The following is a 21,941-nucleotide window of genomic DNA, read 5'->3' as shown; positions in this document are numbered from 1 at the left end:
GCATCATATGTGATCAGAAGTATTATGCCTGCTTTCTTCAAAAGGTGCATGATAGGATATCTCTTCAGGATATTTTCTCCTTGATATATTTAATTTAAATTTCATATTGAATACGCAGTTCTTTGGAGGTTTTCTAGACTTTTCAGCACAAAGCCTTGAGCAACCCAATCTAAATTCAGTGTTTGACCGAACTTTGAGAGGGATGCTGAACTAGCTAACCTCCCACGGTCCCTTCCAGCTTTCATTCTGTGACTTTGTTTTTGTGATTAAAATGAGAAATAGCTGATTAATTAGTTTTGCATTTTAAAAGCTTCTAACTACACCTAAGTCTGGTGTTTGGGGTGCATATTCTCATTTATTAAAGCTTTGATGAAAATGAAAATTAATGAGACAGTGGATGTAGAATGGTTCAGGTATACTTGGTTTATTTCCTGTGCTATAAACACTCTGTGTCACATGCAGTGGATCATTGTGTTTCTCTGTGGCTCGCTTGTATATCTGTTGAAGGTTAATAATGATATTTTTCTCTTTATTTTGATGTAGATTACAGTTTTTCAGGACAAGATTTGTCTCTATATATTTTCTTGAAGGAAGGGGAAAAAAAAGGCCAAACAACTACTTTTTGTTGTGGTTTCATATTAATTGTGCTGGGGTTGCCAGAAGCCACTGTCACTGCTGTGACCACTGCTGGAGTGGTCCAGACAGGAGTTTGGCTGAACCTCCTGTTCAAAGGTGATCCCATTTGAGCAAAGAGGGGACTTTTGGAAAGCTGTTCCTTCAAAATAGGCTGCACTTTCTTCTGCCTCCCCCAGCCCTTGAATTGTGGGCTATTTTGTGGGGATTTTTTTATATGCCTCTGGGATGGCAGAAGTTTAGTTTTGTGTTTGTAGGGATAGAATTCTCTGTAAAAGATATATTCAAAGATCAAATTCTGCCTTTACCATTTTGAAGGTTCTTCACAGAACTAGGGTGAAAATGAAGATGGAGAAGGCAGGAAAACTGTGGTACTTATGTTCATATCTTTCTAAATGGACTGGGGCTGAATAGAGGGATATTTGTTTTTGTATTCTTTCCACCCCCTTCATAGTCCTGTAGTGTATCAGTAAATGAGGCCAAGGAGCTGTCATGATACAGAGATTTATTCAAGATGCTTTCCCCCACACTGAATATCTAACTAAACTTTCATCTAGTGGAATGAAATTTTCTGTAGTGCTAACCTAGAGAAATTTTGCCTTCTCTAGTTAAATTGAAACAAGTCGAGCATGTTAACTGCTATCAACAGTATTTTATAAACATTGCTTGAATATAGTTTAGATCATAGCAAATAAACCCAGAAAATACTCTGTCTGTGACAAACATTGGATCTTAAAACGTTTCATATCATTAAAGAGATTTAAGGTCAGTAACTAATGTGCTGAAGCCTTTAACATACCATGTTTATTGCTGGGATTGCAAATAATGAAGTAACTCTTTGCTGTTTTTTCTAGTACCTCTATCAAAGTGAACTTGTAGCTCTTGAAATACCAATGTCTCCAGAGGTACCCAAAGCTCCAGGGGGAGGGTGGTGCTATATATTAGAGTTTTAAAATACTAGCTGAAGCACAGAATAATTTTTCAGTCTTTTTCATGTTGTTGCCTCTCCCTAGATAAAACTGAAATGAGATGTTAAAGTTGTTTACCAGCAATCCACCCCATAAATCTTATGCCAAGCAACTGATACATTCATAAACAAGCAAGCCAGAGTGCATGTATGTGTCCATATGCATGTATGTATGTGCATGACTGAATTTTGATTAAAAACCAGGTGAATTATAAGATTACCAAATTAATGACTTCAGTCTATCAAGCACAAGTCCTGCACGTGACTGTCAAAAGTTATTACTGATGACACCTGCCTGGTTCCATAAACCATCAGACATAGATAGGAGCACCCACCAATCTAAATTTTCTCACTGCTGCAAACAACCAATATATATTGACAACTCTGGCCTCTCTTCTAGTGAAACTAAACAGTGTTTGTGCATGTATAGATTCTTGTATGCCTCAGTTATATGAGTGTAAAGCAATGAAGGATATCTGCAAAATTAGACACCTCCAATTCAGAAAGGGATTGGGAAGTGCATGTGTGTCTGTCAACAAGCCCAGACGAAAGCAGTATGGAAACAGTGCAATTAAAAACTGAGTAGAGGGAGGAGATAAGTGCTTTTGTGTGTCTGCAGCAAAGGATGGTGGTATGGGTTTTTGTTATTGGTTTTGGTGTTTGCTTTTTGTTTTGGTTTGTTTTTTTTTAATTCATTGGTATGTCATAATTCTGAACATGGTAAGCTTAGATGTTTGCACTGACTGCATATGTAATTCTTCAGTCATAAAGAGGGGAAAGCTACCTTAGTAGTCTTCTACAGTTCGTGACCCTCTTCACAGTGTATTTTTCTCTTAAAACTTGAGAGAAAAATTTCCTAGGAGAAAATCTTAATTTCCTGCATTTTGTGAAGTACTCTGCATAGCTCTGATGCTAGACAAATAATATGAAATATAGCTCACAGCAATATGGAGAATATTAACATCTACAATGTGAGACTAACTGTTCTTGGTTTTAGGGCAGATTCTGTCCTAATTTGAGCTATACTCTGATTTTTTGGATAGCTCAGAATGGTAAACTCTCAACCCTTGACAGTTCTCCCTATGTAAAATGTGTCCCAGATATGAAAACTAAAAAAATTGCGGATCTTCAGATTTCTTCCGGCGTTTCAAGGAATGTTCAAAGTACACAGCCTTTGAAATAATGCCTGAATCTGAATTGCTTCCTGATGTGCTCCCGGTGTATTCATCTATCTAGTTCTGTGAAGAGATGGGAGGGTCCCACACCCTGTACGTTATGCCTCTGGTGCTGAAGAGGGAGGGAAGGGAATAGTGAAGAGGTGGTTGCTGGAGTTGCAAGCTGTGTGGGGGTGGATGGAGGGTGGGTCTTCACTTCTTAATTACAATTCATTAAAAATTAAGCATCACCCTGAGAGAGAAGGAGATGTGAAGCATTGAGTCCTTCCTGACTACTAAAGTAGGGCAGCAAAAACTTGCATACAAAAGCAAATCTTCATAGGAGTGAAGTTCGGTTTTTTTCAATATGTCATGAACATGGCTGCAGCTGTTAGAAGGCTGAATTTCAACCGAAGTTTTATAAATGGGCAATCTTTCAGCCATTTGCCTGGTTGGTTGCTCTCCTCAGAAATCTGACCTGTTTTTGATGATGCTGTGATGAAATGTGAACCTGGGAAAATCACCACAAGTCCTTACATTGCATTGCTGCACGTGGAAGGACGCTGCAGGTTCTGAACTGAGATGTGATGTATGAATTGAGGTTTCTCAGACCCATGACCTCATGATGCATGTGCAGTTGTGTTGGCATGGAAGAATACAGCATCAGTGATCTATTTATTTTCTGAAACAATCATTACCAGCCCTAATTGGCTGTGTTATGATAATTACGGATACAAAGATTTTTGAAATGTTTCTTGGCACATCCCAAATAGTAGCACTATTCAGATATTAGTCTGAGTAGCCATGGTGTATGTAACAGATCTGTGGGCTTTTCTGATACTAACTGAGACTTTATCCAGCCAGAGAATGTCTGAAAATCCTGGTTTTCTTCCATACTGTGTTTTGGTGATTCTGTGAATTTTTCATTTCTAATAATCAGTTCAAGTGTGATCTAGATCTTGGTACTCAGAAGCCACTTTCTGATTTGAACTTTGATATACCAGTAAAATGTGCAGAGATTTTCAGTAATATCCATATCTCATGTGTACTCATAGATAAGTGTGCCACCCTTATGATTAAGTGTATGGCAGGGTGTACTGCTCCCTTTGTTTGATGCTGAATTCCTGCAGCTTATCTGCATTGACAGGATGTGCAGAACTGATGTACTCTGTGTCTTGCTTTGCTATCAAGTCGCCACCTCAAACAAACTCTACATGCAGTGCGTGTGCAAGTGGGAAGTTGGGTAATAAAGACTCAAGATGTTCATTCTCTCTTTGAAGTCCTTGTCATCTAGTGGGAAGAGAATTAGCTAGCAGAAACTATCATCTTGCATGTTTGACATTACTAAGGCAGTAGCATAAGAAAATACATAAATCTTCTGAATAACCATGAAGCATACTCAACTGGAGAAAATAGCAAGAAAATAGAGTTAGCTGGCAAATGGAGAGATACAAGCTGCCAAAAGGGATGTGAAACATTAATTCCACAATCTCAGGACTGATTTTTTTTTTTTAATTGTATTTATTTTTAGAGCCACCAGATGCCAGCCTTATTGCTCATGCAAACTAGATAGTCTGAAAATTGTTCTAGCTTGTTCTAGCTTACTCCAGCTTCCAGTGCCCCACAGAGGCTGTTGCAGCAAAAATGAGATCAGCTTGAAAGAAAGAAATTCTGACTCTCTCCTTCTAGACATGGATGTGTCTCTGTTTTATACATGCCAGTGACTGTTCAAGGGGACTGGCATGGGATCTGTTTAAACAACTTCTGCACTAATGAAGCGTTTCCCTATGCAAAAAGATGGCTAATTCGGCCCAATGCTCTATTGAAGGCAAAAATTTTCACTTGCCTACGTGTTAGAGAACTTCTGAGGGTGTACTTTCCCCTACCTTCAAGCTTTCCATGCTTTTGCATAGGTTTTAATTAGGTCCAAACCATCACACATTTTCTGCTGCTGCTGAGAGCATTCAGTCTAAATTTACTGTTGGCAAAAAGAAAGTGAAAAATGAGGCGATGCAAAAATAACTCCTTAGAAAAAGAAAAAAAAACAGTAAAATCCCAGATTCAAAATGAACTGCCTTGTAATATCACTCTGAAAGAGCACTTCTAAACCAGGCTTAAATCTTTGGTTAGACAATGGGGACTTTTCCCCTTTTAACAAGTAATGTTGGTAACCTTGTTTTAGTATAGGTCTAATTGGAGAGAAAACAGTGGTACACTTATACCATAGTTCAAAGCAGTGTAAGTGGAAGTTTCAACTGACTTGTAAACCTATATTTGTGTATAGATTTAAATGGATAAAATATGTAAATAAATACTGGTATATTTTATATAGGTTGGATATATAGGTAGGATATTTAGGTATGTATCCTAACTATATACCTGCTATTTACAAACATAATGTACTCCACTATTTATTGAGTTATACTCCTTTTGCCTTGAGTTCATCCAAGTTACATCTCTGCTATGTAAAAGGTAGGCTTACATAGAGGTATTAGGTTGGGTTTTGTTATTCCAATGTTTCTTTCCCAAAGGGACCTGCTAACTGTTCGTGTGAGCATGTTTGGTTTTGGACATCCTGAATTTCCAGCATTTTTGTTTGTTAATTGTCTTTCTCACTTTCCTTTGCCTGCCTCGTATTTTATGTTCCTTTTAATACCTGCTACCCTCTGTCATATATATATATGTATATATATATTTGGAGAAATTATACTTTAGCACCTGATTGATTTATTTATTTTTCCTTATTTCATTTAGTCTCTCATTCCACATCCTTTCCTGGTATCCTTGGTCAGAACTTGCACAAATAAAACAATCTTTTCTCTGAGAAGATTTACACAGGAGAACAGTAGGACCGATAGTTTGCAAAGGAAACCATCTTCATGTTTTCTGGGGAATGGCTAAGAAGCAAATGCATCTTGATTAGGGCAAACACTTGTGTCTTGTCTCTGTCAGTTTAAGCACTAAACTTGAACCTGTATGAGCTAGGTGAAATATTGCTGTAAAGAACCACTCTTTGAATCCACTTTCCCCGTGATTTAAAACCTTAAATACTTGGGTATATATGTACATATGTGTGTGACCTGGGCAACATTACATCAGAATAATTTAAAAAACAACATGACTGGGGAAACAAAGTCAAAAGTTAACCATTCATTGGAAGATGGGGGAGCAAAATACTGTAATGAGTAAATATTTCTGCCTGGACTTCTTTTCACAAATGTGGAATGGGATGCTGTTAGAAGAATTGATTAGTGGTAGCGTTCATCTCCTGTGAACTTATGACAGTGATTACTGAAGCATTTTGAAACCAGCTTATTTATTTGAAACCAGCTGATTTATTTTTTTCTTGGCCTTTTCCACCCTTCCAAGGGTAGCACTTGTGCTCTCCAGAGGGGATATTACTAGGATTTTTGCTGCTGCCGCCAAAGTTCTTCTGGCACAAAATTCCTGTCTGAGTCAGCTTTGTAACATGACAAATTCAGAGACAGCTGCAGCAATGATACATTAGCTGCCTATTGGGCAGCTTCTGAGTAGACAATAAATCTCCTACTAGTTATAAAATGTCATTAAAAATAACCTAACACAATAACAGTTGTGAAATATTGTGCTTATTTTTCTGGTTAGCAGGTTGAAAGATGTATAAGTGGTATAAGTTGGAACAGTTGTTCGGTTGTGACTACATATGTTATATATACAAGCTTTAAAGAATTAGAAGCCATCAAAAGAGGATAATGCAGTTTTTCTGTTACCTTTTCTTAAGCAGTTGTTAATCGCTCATGTTGTATTCTCATATTTCAGTGATCACAGCTGTTGCTTCTGTATATGTTTTTCTCCAGTCCAGTGACACTAGAATGGTGTATATGGTGCATTTTCCCATTGAGAGATGTTATAATGGAATTAGGCTGCCATTGGAGATGCTCAGTGTTGCATTTCCAGAACTGGACTTCTGTTGTTGTTTTGTAGTTCTGTTAGGATTATTAATGCTGCAGTTTGTAAGTTAAACTACTCGTTTAATTGGCTTTTTCTTTACTGTACTAATATCTTCAGTCAACCAGAGCTTGCAGTCCTACTTTTTATGTCTAATTATGTTTCATTTCTGTACCCCAGCCTACATTTAATTTGCACAGAAGTGGAAATGAAGTTGTCAGTGACATCTCGCAATGACTCTCCTCCCCCTTACTTTAGCTATATCAGATGCCAACACTGCTGATTTGTTGAACCTCAAGCTGTTTTGTTTAGCAGTGCAAAGCTGACTGCTTTGCGACCATCAGACTGGTACAGTGAGACACAAAGTGCTTGTGATATTGTCCAAATTTCTCATTGGTAAAGGTAGGAGATATTTCAGTTTCAATTATATACTGAATTAATCTGAGTAATAAAACAAGGACACAACTTCAGTATGGGAAATTTCATGTTCTGTGCTAGCTAATGCTGATAGATAACCTGGGTTAACATGGATTTGATTCAGGAAAGCTAATGAATACTTCTGTTTTCTATATCAAGGCGAGTTTCTTGCGAAGACAGTTTCATTGAAAGATGACTGCTACAATTGTGCTTAGTCTGTATTATCTAAACCAATTAATTGCAGAGTGGAGAGAACTGAAGGATGAGACTACATGTTAATGCTTCTTGGAGCAAGAAGAGAAGCTGATACAGATGTTTCGTTCTTTTCTTTTCCTAATGTGGAATAGGGGAAAATTATGAATATCATAAAAATATTGCAATGGCGCAAATTTGTTGATACTATTTTAACATCGACTTTACCCTTTTTGACATGCAAGTAGTGGTGGCTTTGTTCTGTCATGCTGTTTTCATTGTAGCTTAAAGTGTGAACGAAGATTGAGGTTTGTGTAGCATTGGAATTTATGCTGCTGGAAGCCCACCCTGCAGACCTCATGTTTTCTGAGTTTGTACTGCATAGGAGGGGAAAACTGACCATGTAATTTATTTTTCCCTCAATTACACTGCTTATTCAGGTGCACAAAATTGGAGGGGTGTTGGGTTATTTTGGTATTTTTTTTCGTAAGCTTTAATTTTAAAAAATATATACTATTTTTCTTTAGAAAATAAAAAGGGAGGGAGGCAAAGCATAAGACCTGCTGAATTTGTGTAGTCATGAATGAGTAGAAAATTAACCTGAATGTTTTTGAGAACTTTAAAATTCTAGTTAGTCTTAGTTCTCAGGGACATTTTTAGTTCAAGATCTTCAGTGGAGTTTTAAATAATTGCTGGAATGTTTTTAATCACAGCTTTCACAACTATTTTGTTGAAGGGTAAACTGTAAAGGTTGATTCAGTTATGTAAAACCGAAAAATCATAACCCATACCAAAACAAGCGGATTACACCGAAAAAGAGGAGCGAGAGTATATTTATTGCATAGCACTGTGCTTGCCTGCAGTAATACTTCAGTTGCTCAAAATTGATTAAGGATGAAAAATACGATGCCCAGAAATATTTATAACCCCCAAAAACCCTGGCAACTAGAATTGCTGGTGAGATGCAATGCTACCAAGCAACTCCTGGTTCCATTGTCTTATACCACGAGTGCCTGGAAGTGAAATAGCTCCTGATAATCAGATCTCCGTGGCAGTCGGTGCTGATTTTGCCTGGATGTTTGTCTGCAATATGTAATACAGCTCTGTGGATGCAACGAGGAAGGAATGATTAGAAAAGGACTAGATGGTAGGGTGTTAGATTTTTTTGTAAGCCACTGAATAAATGCAGACACTGAGGTTTGAGTGCTCTGTGTGCTTCTGTGCTGAGGTCTCAGAAGGACTTAGTAGGATTTGAAATCAACATAGAGAAGAGTGACAATGATAACTTACTCATTTACTAGTTTGTCACTTTTGAAAGATTGATTTATATGTCCTCTCTTGATGATTGTGGTAGGATATAGCTGCTGTAGAGATTACTAAATGTGGTTGGCAAGTGAGTTACATTTCCTTTTAGTAGCTAGCTCTCGTGTTAATTAAGTTTCTGATACTTTATAATCTTCTCAGTAGCATTATATAAAAGAACACTGTGCATGTTTCTCTTGCCTGCCAGTCAGCCATGCTCTAAACTACCTGCACTGTAGGAAGAAAATATAAATTAACTTTTAATATAACATTAAAATTAATGAATTAAATGCACTGCAATGGGAAATGCAGATTTTAAGTAATAATTACATCTCATGAAACTTAATTATCAAGCACTGAGTCAATAACATGAGACCTTCACTTGGGGTGGCTATGCTTACAGTTTATAAAACTAGAAACTGTAGAACACAGTGGATGTAGGAGCATTTGTGTGCTTCCAAAAGCAACTTTGCAGAGTACTGTGGCTTGTGGGAACCAAAGTGAAAAACAGGAGCCCCAACAGAATATTGTTTGTAGTGGCCATGGTCCCAAGAGATATTTCAGAGTGTATTATACTCTGTCTCTACAAAAGCATCTTTCCTTATAGCTGCAAACTCCATGTCTTCTCTTCCCTTTGCTCCTTTGTTCACAGGTAGCAAGACTGTATGTGTATTGGATTATTGCACTAAGGCTGTCTATGTGTTAATAATAAGCAGCCAAGCCAAGACATTTTAAGTGTTTTAAACTCATTTTGTACCAATGTAATAGTCTCTGTTGCAAAGAATTTAGAAGAAAAATCTGTCTCAATTATTAAACAATGGACTTACATTTGTATCACAGATGTTGAACTTATGATTTGTGTTAAATTGAAGACCAGAGGGGGATGCAACTAGATGTGATTTGAATACCAAGGTTTCATGAAATAGAAAAAGATAGTATTTATATTATTATGTGAAATATTGCAGAATATTTGTACAGATGTGATATTAGATATACCTTTGACATCTCTAGTCAAATTTAGCCCTAACTTGGGTTTTGTTGACTGAAGTGTAGTTTCTGAAGCTTTAGTAGCCCACATGAGAACCTCATTATCTGGCTCTTTCTTACCACGGTTCACTGACTCTTTGCTATGTTGGAACAATGTGGATTTAAATTAAAAAAGCTATATGTGATTTACCTAATTACTTGCATTAGAACATGCTGGCTAATAAAGCTGAGCAGTTTGTTGTTTGCTGGTAGTAAGGTCAAGGGGATTTGCAGCATGTGAACTTCTTACAATTGCATGTCAGAAACAGATGGAAAAATGTTCTCGCCTGAGAAAGAGAACAAAAGAAGTCTTGTGAGGTTATCCATACATGAGAATGGAGCAGTACAGGATGAGGGAGCTGTAGCAAAGATACTTTACCTTCTCATGCCTGTGTCCTTTCTGTTCTGGGAGACTGAATTAAAAGAATGAAAGTAAGGAAATGAAATTAAGGAAAAAAATATGATGTTGAATATGTGGGTGTTTTAATGAAAGAAAATGGTGACAGTAAGGTTCATGTTTCATAGCCTGACTTTGCGTGTCCACATAACAAGGATGTCAAAATTATAAATGCGGTAGTGAATAAATTTTAGATTACGTGCCTTGGAAATATGCACAAGCTTAGAGTTAAAATTGCAGTTCTTATTTCCTTTGTTTCTATGCAATGCATTGCTTGACCTATTTCAGCTCCTTGGAGAAAGAGCATCACACTGACAATCAACCAATCTACTCATAGCTTTTTAATAATTAGTATTTTTACATGAAAATGTTTAGTGTTTCCCCATAAAACTAGTATAATTCTTTTATTTGATTAGGTATCTGTCTTTTAACCTACAGTAATTTGACAGTGACTGTAAGAAATGATTTATTAAATGTTGAAAACACAATGCTGGATGATTTCTGTACAACTTCAAGAAAGTGGTAAATCATCCAGAAGAACTATAAACCATAGAACATAGATCAGCCCAGGTAACCTCAGTCTTGTCAGCACTCAGTGACCAGTTTCCCTACCCTGTGTAGCCATAGGCCTGGGTTTTCCCTGTGCTACTGCTTACTGTAAAAATCTATGAAATCACACAATACTCTGTTTCCAGAACTTTTCATATATCATAGTGTATATAAAGATATGCAGATACAGATTGTTGCAGATCTGTTGATTGAAAAAGTGTTGATGTTCAGTGGCAACACTTGCCAGGTACCATTAGTGATGAGGCTTTCATTATCAATTTTAGCATTTCTTTCTTTAGCAGTAGCTGGGGAAGCTAAAGCCCCTCTATGTACTAAACAGAAATATTTACCTTCAAGATATAGGGTATTTATCATTACTCTTCTCTGATACTTGCATCTAAACTCCCACCCCCACATGATGCTTCACAGGCAGAAGGAGAAAGAAGACAGCTGTGATCTAAGAAAGAAAAAGAGTTGGAGAACTGTGAATTGATTTTTTTTTTTTTTTTTTACTACATGCAAAAATAATTGTAACACCACTTTTATCCTTTCGTTGTAGCAATATTGAGTTAAGGTCATTGCGCTTCTTGTGTTTTCTTATATTCCTTCTTGATTTGGTTCATTAGATTTTGGTGAGGTGGATTTTTTTTCTATTTCAGAGCACTGGTGATTGCAGACATCACAGATGTATGGTATACTTGCTTTCTTCTAGCATCTTTTAACCTATCAGAATTGTTCTGGTTTTGGGTGTGTGTCCCATCCCTGTTCCCCCTGCCAACCACCCAAAACCAAAAAATAATTTGCTAGCACCTCTGCAAGTCTTCTTTTAATTAGTTTACTATTTTGCTTTTGTGCTGAAAAGTCATTTCATTTAACAGTGTTTCAGTTTCTCCATCTATTGGAGACAATTTTCTAGAGCTATTTTCACATCCCCAAAAGGCTGCCCCTTTTTGGTGCAATAGTGCCATCCAATCTTGAGGGCTTTTGGTGTCTCCAAAGATGTCAGCATGCTGAGATGGGAGTGCTGGGGGTCAGAGCAGAGAGAAACCTGGGTGTGGGTGATGGATCCACTTTTGGTACAATCATGAGGATGCTGCTTTTTCACTGAATTCTGCCATTAATTTCTTTTAGATCAATTAATAAGTCCTGCTGAAGCCCAACTGAATACATGTCTGATTGGCAAAAGCACTCTGCACCTAGAGTGCCCATCAGAACTGTCACCACTCAGTTTTCAATTATAACTCTTCACTTTGAATGCTAAAACCTTTTAGAGTTTTAGTCACTGCTGTTTCTTTGGCTCCTAGGTACTGAACTTCTGAAAGACCCTGGCCTTTTGTGCCCCATGGGGTTCTCTCCTGAGTCATCTCCCATTTGTTCAGCTTTCACTGGTTTCACTTGGAGCTGCACAGGAGAATGCAGCCTCTGATGTGCAATTCGGATGAATTTCAGTGGTGGTCAGGGTTCAGTATTTGAGTTCTGACAGATAGGATCAGATAATACCTTTCAAAGTGATACCAGCATTATTTCCTTTTCTCCTTTTGAGTTTCACTTGCGAGATACCATTAGGTGGACACATTTTTGTACATTGTTTTTGCTTGGTTTGATGTTTTTGAAGTCATGAAAGCAAAGGTATACTTTTATATGTAAGAGTTTTGCAGCCAGCAAGAAGTTCTCTAATAGCACATGATATTTTGCTAATAATGCACTAGTAACTTGAAAATCCTTTAATGTGTTTTTCAAGATAAGTATTATTACTTGTTTATTCAAACTGTGAAAACGCTTAGAAAGTATGAACAACATTTGTTTCTGGAAAAAGGTCACAATTAATTTAGGAGTTGCTGACAAGGGAGCATGTGCTGTTTTTTGGAGAGATGACTTTTCAAGCTCCAGAAGAAGAAATTAAACTGTTGTTTCTATGCAGTCGTGAATGTGATTCTCCATCCCAGTGATATGGGGAGGAAAGCAGTCTAAGGATGTGCTTGTTTGTAGTGACAGAGAAATGTTTCATAGCAATGGGCTGGTTGGGTTAATACCACATGAGCTTTCTTATGTAATCCTCTGAATTAAATACAAAGGAAAAACATTTGTGCCATCTCTCAATGATGATAATTTCAGCTACCTCCACAATCTGACTGGGAAGACAACTAGTGTAAATGATGCTGTTTTATTGCATCTGCTGCTTTATCAGTTTGTTGCTAAATTATACTGATTTGTTCATTTGAATCTGAGGGATAATAGAAAAGCTCCAACAAGTCCCATATCTATAGCACAATTTTGCTTTATATCACAATGCAATCAAAACCTTTAAAGTGTTATTGGATTAAATAAAATTTTCTCTGGCACAAAATGGCTGAGGGGCAGCTTTTTGAATAATCTGTATTCAGAACTCTATTGCTAGTTTATACAAAACTGTCTCTGTAAATGCAATAAAATTTTTCATATTTTTATTAAGCTTTTGGTTTTAATCATAGATAAATGCATGCAAAAATTCAAGTAAGTTTAGAAAGAGAAGCCTGTTACTATTTTAAAACCCTGAAGTTTTATTTTTTTTAATTCTCATAATTTATTACTAGAATTTTTAAATTTAATTATTCCAGCAGTCTTCCAAGGCTAAGGCCAACTACTGTTCAGTTAGCACAGACAAAGCAAGTTCTCTGCTTTGCCATTAAAAATGTCTATGTCTGGAATGTTCACTTAGCAAATATCAACAACTTAAGAAAGAGTTTCTATCAGCTAAGACTAATTCATAACAAAAACTTGCAAGTAAACATTTGGGTTTTCCCCTCCTTCTCCCTTAACGAATACCATGCTGGGACTCGGTATCTTCTCCCCCTACCCTCCTTTTGTTTACTTTTGAGAGGACAGAAATAAACAATTTAGGTTGTATGTTTTTCAAGGTTCACTGTATTGTGAGTAAATATGCAATATATAAACTATTCTGTGTGGAAGTTTCATTTTTTTACAAGACCCTTTCTAGTAGGGCTGCCACATAATTCTGAAATATCAGGAGAGGAGCAGTAAGTGACTCTTAAGAACTTCAGGGAACCCTGGTTATACCGAGTCATCGTAAATATTTTGCCATTAACTTCACTGAACATAAAACTTAGCTCCCTGTATGCTATTAACTGACCTTTGCTGTTGCCTTTATAGAATGCAGTAGTGATAAAGGAATACATTATAAAAAATGTCGAGGTTTTTTGAGAAGGTATTTTTTTGGTGACTGGATTTGCATTGTCAGAGGAAGTTGAGTTGTTTGTAACTTGATCACTTTATTTGCAGTGCATTTAAGAATGGGATCAGGGTTTTAAAATAAGCATCTCACTTTTTTGGTGCCTCAGTAAGCAATGGTTCTCTGAGAAATGATGCATTATAAATGGATAAAAAGATAAATTGAGTTTGCATGTCGATACTGAATCTGTCAAGCTGGTAATACCCAATGCTAGTCAAAATGTGCAGTATTTTTAAAAAGTCTTTGAGTGTTCAAGCTCTGGCATTAAACTAAATATGATATCTTCGTATTCCTCAGTGGCAATGCACCAAGTATTTACCATGGTGGTGTTAATAAGTGAATGTTCCTATGTAGTTACAAAATTCGGATGCCTGTTTAATAGTGACTTCAGAAAAGTTAAGCGGGATCTTTTTGTCTCTTGATCTCCTGGGTCATTTTTCCTCACTTTTCCTGTAGCAGGTAATGCTGTCTGTCTGGAAAAACTGTTTCCAGTGAGGGTCATGTAGTGTGAGTATCATTTAAAGGTGTTTTGTTTGAGATGTAACCAGACAAATCTGTTTGTAAAGTCAGAATGCTGCGGGACAGATGTGATGGATGCGAATGGCTGCTGCTGCAGTCTGTGCAGAAACAGCTGCTACGAATGCCACTGTTTCCCAGGATATTTTAAATCTTGCATTCTCTCTTTTCCTGCATTTTTCCTCAGTAGTTACAGGTTTATCAATGTCAGAGCATAGTACTGGAAACAACGAAACTTTTAGCCTTGAAGGAGCAGATAGTATTTCTAGTAACCATAATTCAATAAATTAGCTATAATGAGCCATCCTGTGCTGGTGTAAATATGATGACATATATGAATGAGACAAGAATACAAATTCACTAACACTTTGTTTAGACCGAGTTTTAGACCTATACAAAAGTAAAATAGCGTCTGTAAACTTACTGCTGATTTTTATGCAACATTTCCAAAGACTGCATTTTTTCAAACCAACTCCATGCTCATAAATAAAAGATCTTGAAGCCTTCCTTTGAAATGTGAACTGAATTCTTGTTCATTTGATTAAACAGTAGTATCTGAGAGCTGGCAATGGTATATCTGTTTCTGAGGTATGGGAATCATGTGTAAACCTCTGCTGCTCTAGTAAGGCAAGAAGAACAGAGCAAGAGTGCCTAGAATTTCTTTATTCCAATTTAGTTGGAAAGATCCTGGCAGAAATCAATAGGCCCTGCTGCTTTTGCATGAAACACTTGGACACATGGCAATTTAAAAAAAAAAAAAAAAGAAAAAAGACCTTACGTTATACATGCTGAGTTCAAGGACATTTGAATACTTAACAGAAGTTCCCTTTTGTTGCCTATAAACATTTGAGTCTGTTATCCATGTTCAAAGACTAAAATAAATTAAGGAGCTGTACTAGTAAACTTGTGAAAAGAAAAACAACTAAACTAAAAACATCACAATAGAATGATGTTGATTTACCATGTTTCTGAAGCTGTGAAGGACTATTCCACCGTGGAAAAGTCAATTCAGTGTTTGTTTAAGAGTAAATAAAAAAAAAGAGACAATAGGATTTATTATTTATTACAAAAAGAATCAGGGAAACTGTAATATTTTCTGTTGTTTAGTTAGTTCCATACTATTTAGAACAAGTTTTTAGATTTTGTTTTTATCATTATTTAATGAAGCTGTAACAGAGTTTGTTTCATCATGAATGCAACGTGAAATAACAGCAATATTGTAACTTTTCAGAAATCTCACATGTCCTATACGTGAGTATATCTAGCAGAAAGTACCGAACAGGTATATCTAGGATATCAATTAGTAGCACAGCTTCTGAATGGTGTGAAAGACTTCTGGAGCTCAAACATTTGCAGACCAGAGGCCTATGTACAGGTCAGCTGTGCATAGTGTCCATATACATCAACATGGTTAGACTTAACTAAAAATTGGCCTTTAATAAGACTATATTTGATGTAAAAAACCAACCAAAAAAAAAATACAAAAACCAAAACAAACAAAAAACCCACCCCAAACTACCCCAAACAAAAAGAAACCAAACAAAAATTTATGTACTTTTCAACATAAGGAGTGCAGTCCTTATATTCTTTCATAAGAAGCCACCAGCATCATTACCTACAATGGTTGTGCTTAATTTAAAAGATGAGAGACTGAACCCAAAACAAAAAAGGAAAAGCTTGAGATCATGTGCAGTTGGAGAAAATGAAGTATCACAACTTACGCCTGTTTATAAATAAAACAGAGGGGTTGATTAGTATTGAACAGAGAAGTAATTAAAATAAAGCAGAACAAAACTTCTAAAGAATATATTTAATCTAAAACTTTAAAATGCTGACCTTGACAAGGTATTTAATTATGACAGAAGGGGAGTATCCTTCACTTCAAACACTGTGCTCTGAGAATTCAGTACGTCAGTAGCTCAAAGACATGCTTTGTGATACTGCCTGTCCCCCTTGTTTCGCTCTTGTCCTTTGGGGACACCTCAGATTACTTTGGTCTGTGTACTGTAGCTGCCTTCAGAAAGGTATTTGCACAGATTGTTTCTTCAGAGCAAGCTGAGAAATACAAGTGTTCTGTTCTTTAAAGCTGGATCAAGCTGAGTTTTTGCTCATCAAACAGTTTTAGTTACCCTTTGTAATTATCACGAGTACTTTCAAATAACATCCTCAGTTTTCCTTATTTAAAATGGATAGATATATAACTGATTAGTCAAATTTATGTTGATTTTTTTTTTTCCTAATCAAGTTTTAAATGCTCATTTAAGTGCTCCTGTTTAAAATTGACCTTAAAAAGTAACTGGGCTACCTTTTCTCTGTGTGAAGATATTTTTGTTACATAAAACCTGATCATTTTTGAAACATCAACAGTGAGATGCTGGTAACTGTTTCCATTTACAAACATCTTGTATAGCATCTAAAATTCAGCTTGATACATTTCAGTTCAGAGTTTGCTTGCAATCATTAGAAACAGTAGTTTCTATATGGTTTGCAACTTTTTGTCAGTGCTGGTATGGGGGAAAATTACATGGCCTTTCATTCGGAATTTGTGAAAACATTTGAAAGGAGTTTATTCCCAGGATTTTTTTTCTCTCCACTGAAAGCTTTGAACTACAATACAATATTTTCTCTCTGGAGAGGGAAAAAAAAAAGCAGGGTGCAGATTTTCTTATTCTTTGCAAATGTATTATTAATCTTCTGATGCTTAGTCTGGATACAAGAAAAAATTGTAGCACTATTTTATTTAAAATACACTAAGAACAAAAAAAGTTACTTTGAAATATTTTTGGAATTATCTGATTTTTTTCTTGCAGAACCATAGTTACAGGTATCTTGTGGTTCAGTGTTTTGGTTTTCAACTTTACCTTGGTGGATATTGCCTTCTTATTGAGTTATGAGCAAAAAGCAAGTTAGTGTGCTTGTATAATTTTGCGTTTGCAAGGTTCTCTGTCCATTGGGAACTGCTTCATTCCTTTGACTGAAGGCAACAAAATATTCTGTGGTAGTCTGTATGGTATACAAGGCAATGTTCTTTTGCTATTTCAGTATATTAGATCCCACAAAGTGATTAGGAATTTAAACTTTTTCAGTTAAGATTGAATATGAAGATTGAACTGTGGCTCTGTGGAAATCACCATCTACTCTGAAAAATCACTCTTCATTAGAAAAAAACCTTGTCTTAGTGAAGAAAAATTAAAATATCTGTCAGTCAGACATCTTCCTCTGAAAATTTCACATTATTGTTGATTAATCCAAATGGATTGGAAAGGTTAAAGAGGTTTATTAGAAGACAAGAATGATAGCTCATCCGGACATGCTGTCAACCTATTCCAAATCTAATTTTCTATCTATATATTCCAAAGGTTCAACAAAAAATTCAACCTATAGTCAAACCTTTTAAGTGTGTGAGGGTGTTTGGATGGACATATAGAAACCTGCTGATGATGTACCTGAAATCACACAATCTCTGGTACATTGCTTGTGTTAAATTTTAGGCCAGGTTTTGTGACTGGTGAATCGAATTAGCATTGACCTTGAGTACTTGGCTTTTTTTTCTTTTTTTTCCTTTCATTTTATTAGTGGGTTTTATGAGGGTTTCTTAGATTGATGCTCTATTAAATACTCTGGCTGATTTTTCGTGAAAAAATTTTGTATCTTATTTAAAACCATATCTGAGTGTATTCATACAAAAATATTGTTCTTGTTAAAGGAAACTAAGTAGATGTCTTGACATTTTAGAAGGGATACTTTGGAAATTGGAAGTGGTTGAAATTATACTCCAGCTTTGTTGCAGTCTAGTTTGTTTTTCTGCATATATCTCTAAATATAAGCATCCTCTTGTGAATCCTTTAAGAAACCTGACTGTAAATAATATTGCAGTCACATTGGGGTTTGCATGCCTTGTGCTTTTGCTTTCTGTTGATTAGTCTGTCAGTTGATGTTACTGAGACCAAATTGATCAAATTTATGTAACATGCTCTAAGAATATCCAATATTTAGCCTCACAGCATTTTTTCCTTTTTTTGTTTTCTCCACAGATACCACAACGTATTCCACTGAGCGATCTGAGCACTTTAAGCCATGCAAAGACAAGGATCTGGCATATTGTCTCAATGAAGGGGAATGCTTTGTGATTGAAACCTTAACAGGATCACATAAACACTGCCGGTAAGTTGTTTGGGAAGAAGTTGCAAAAAGAGTTTTCTGTCCAAGGGACAAAGCATTAGGAAAAAATAAGCGTTCAGATGGAGAATGTTAGGAAGCAATGGAATTTGCCCCCAGTTTGGCTGCATCCCTCACAGTTGATGAGTTTTTAGTAGTCTGTAATATTTATAAATAGAAATACGGAAATAAAAGAAGCAACATTTTCATCTTTTCACAGATAAGAAAAATCTTCAATATTGTATTTTTTAATGATATAAACATGTAAGGATTAATATTTCATTTTCGTTTTTTTACATGTAAAAGTCTTTTGTTCCTCTACATACCAGAAGCATCCCTTTATTTTGGGTACTCTAAGTAGAGCTTTGACAATAGCTGCATGCACCATTCATTGAGAAAGAGGATGGGCTAGTGTTGTTAGGAATAAGGATTTCTTAAGTTTAGTTACTGAAAGATAAAATGGACTGTAATAGCCATATAGCTGTTCTACAGTTTTATACTCCTGAACTTCTGTTATTAGGTGTGGACATCTTGAATGTATTTAAAAGAATATCACAGAAGAAAACCACATCACTCAATATAATTATTATAGCTGTAGTGGCCAATAAAAGGGAGTGAGATGCAGAAGGAATACTGTAACATCTTCCTAAAGATGATAATATAAAAAAAATCTGAACTATTCAAGTATTCTTTTAAATAGCAGTAATCCAAAATGAAAACCTGTACTTTTGATGTTTTAATTTACTCCTAAGATGTTGTATATGGCATACAGAAGGTGAATTGAAGACTCTCATATGCTGAATTCTAATCTTAATGTCTAAATCTATGGAAAACTCTCAACATAAATAATAAAAAGCATCTAAGACACTCAGAAGGAACTTTCCTGAAGGATTTGGGCCTTGAGCTGCTAAATCCCACCAAAAGTAGAAAGAAAGTCACAAAATGATATGTGCCTGGTTTGAAAGTGGAAATTTATGGATTTAAAGATTTGTGAAAGTCTGCTTATCATCAGAAGAATATTCCTGAGATTTCCATTTTTAATACTATGCTGGTAATGTTTCCCATTCAGTTGAATATGTTTCAGTAAGCATTCATTTCTCTTCTTTATTTTATGTTTTTTTTATGGCATGCTTAAATTAAATACAAGTAATTTATTATGGAAAATTGATGTCTCTTTCTACTTCCATCATAAAGCTTCACAGGTGGTTTTTTTTTTCTCAAAGCAGGTATGGTTTTCAGTCCTTTTTAGAAACATCATGAGCTGTTAAGGGAATTAGATCACTCAAATATTTCAGTGTTTTTCATTGTCAGAATATTCAAACTGGACAAACGTGATTGAAATTAACAGCAGAGAAAATGGATATATATGAGAATTTTTAATTAGGTTGGTAAATTTAGTAGCTAAACAGATTGGTTTTGTAAACTGTATAGATTACATTTTTTAAATATCTGCAGGAGCGTATCTCATAAGAGGGCTGCTTTCTTTTTTTGTTTGATTGTTTGTTTGACTTTCAGGATCTTTCCCGTTGCCTACCTTTGCCAAATTCTTGTTTATTTACTGTGATTCTGATAGTGCAGTCTGACTAATGGTTAGACATTTTTTTGTCCAAGCTTTTCCCCTTAACTAAGCAAGCCAGACTTCTCATTCTTTACAGCAGAGTGAAGTTTTTTCATCACCTTCTCTTGTGTTATCCTTCCATAGGGAAGTACCAGTATCATTTGTGCATCTGTTGCTTCCGTGTGTAACAGGTTTGCATTGCTTGTACAGGTTTCTGGCATTGGCACATTCTCTGGGAATTAAACATCTGCTTGTTTCAGTAGGTACTTTGAACTGTGCAACATAAGAAGACATGTATAATGCAATAAAATTCATATGGCAAAAGAAGATGCATTTTAAAATTTAAAAGGTGATTAGTTATATTGCTTTGTTTAATGCTGTAAGGACCTTCAACACTACAAGCAGCAGCTTGTTTAGAATCACTTTTGTACTGGTATGTATGTCATTAATGAAGAAAAACCTTTAAATTTGACCTTCAAAGGCTGTATCTCTACCTTGGTAACAGACTATGTCTCTCTGTCAGGACTGTAGTAGTGAGTGTGATGCAGGTGTTTTTCTATCTGTAGCCTGTAACAGTGCTCAGAAATAACAGCTAGAATGTACACATATAGAAAAATACAATATTGATGTACTGTATTTGTTCTTTAACTAGTAAAAAAGAAAAAATTTACTAGGGTTATGGAATTCCCATGGCAATTAAAAGAATCATTTGAATGCAGAATTATGAAGACAAAATGATACTTTGTTCTCAGAATCAAGATGCATTGTATATTCTCATTGTGAGTTTGATTTTGCATTTGTTCTGGGAACAGAGCACCAATTTACTGAAATGGGCATTTGCCATGTGGAACAGCTGCAGATAGAAGACCTTGATGGAGCAAAAAACTTTTCATCCCGCTTTATCAGGTTTAAAAAGTGTTAGAGGATGATATGCTTAGGGGGTTGTGCAGTCCTTCTTGTTGTGTGTACATGTTTAAGGATAACTATGCTAATGATAAAGGGGAAAAAAAAAAGGAGGGATTTGATAGGAATTAATAAATACTGGAGTTATATCCCAGACCTCTTCTGTATCCTCCTGAACCATACTGCAAAGAGACTAAACTGGCAGCTCAGGCACCTTTCAGAGTTTACAGAATTCATCGGGATGTTGTTTGAAAATAGGAGGAGATGAACACGTGTCGATGTCCAGCTGTCAGTGATGGCATTGGCTGTAGAACACTGTAACTGGTTTCTGTTCTGTGAGATATGTGCCTTATCTACTTTGAACCTGTAGCTGTGGAGAGTGGGACTAACATGCACCCTTGGTAAAGGGCAAGGGGGAGGCCGTGTTACAGGAGAACACTGGAAATACAATAAATGAGGAGGCTGGAGGGAGTCCTGATTGTGCGTCTTCCATTCTTATCCACCTACAGAGGTGGTATCCTGAAGTCATGGGATTTTTTTTTTTAAACCCAATTGACAACTTGAGGGGGAAAAATAAAAATAAAAGTGGTTTTATAGTTTCAAATTCTCCAACTCGATTTTTATTCAAACTTGTACATTTTACTCACTGTCTCTTGGTGAAAAATTGCCTGGGATGTGAACTGGCAAGAGTTCTCCTGCGTGGTTAGGTAACAAATAAGAAACACTGGATATTGTTTGTGCTATTTCAAAGGTGTGATTTCAGTATTTATTTTTGTGAATGATTTAATATGAGCTTGTTTTAAGGATAGAGTAGGTCAACAGTAGGGGAACTTCATATTTAGCTTCTCCATATGCTGAAATTTTTTCGCTGTTGCCACCTTGAGAATTTAAGCTGAATGGTGAGAGTGCCTTTATTTGTAATTTACACAAGACAAATCAAGTACATAGTCAACACCGATACATCAGCATTTAACTGGGTATTACATAATATAGGCTTTAAAAAAAAATTGTTT

At 36.0% G+C, this 21,941-nt stretch overlaps 1 protein-coding gene across 1 annotated transcript in view; it reads left to right on the top strand.

The window, feature by feature from the left end:
- The window catches only part of NRG3 (neuregulin 3), a gene marked incomplete at its 5' end in the record, with an annotated part of 378,099 nt that overhangs the window by 128,319 nt on the left and 227,839 nt on the right, over nucleotides 1-21,941 (top strand). The window contains one exon of the mRNA XM_027698646.1: nucleotides 18,344-18,473. Within this exon, the coding sequence (XP_027554447.1) occupies nucleotides 18,344-18,473 (130 nt within the window). The remainder of the gene's footprint in view (nucleotides 1-18,343; nucleotides 18,474-21,941) is intronic.

The sequence above is a fragment of the Neopelma chrysocephalum genome, unplaced genomic scaffold (genome assembly GCF_003984885.1).
Source record: "Neopelma chrysocephalum unplaced genomic scaffold, ASM398488v2 Primary Assembly neopelma1_131, whole genome shotgun sequence".
Taxonomy (NCBI): Eukaryota; Metazoa; Chordata; class Aves; order Passeriformes; family Pipridae; genus Neopelma; species Neopelma chrysocephalum.
The sequence above is the reverse complement of the archived record's forward strand: the minus strand, read 5'-3'. Positions and strand labels throughout refer to the sequence as shown.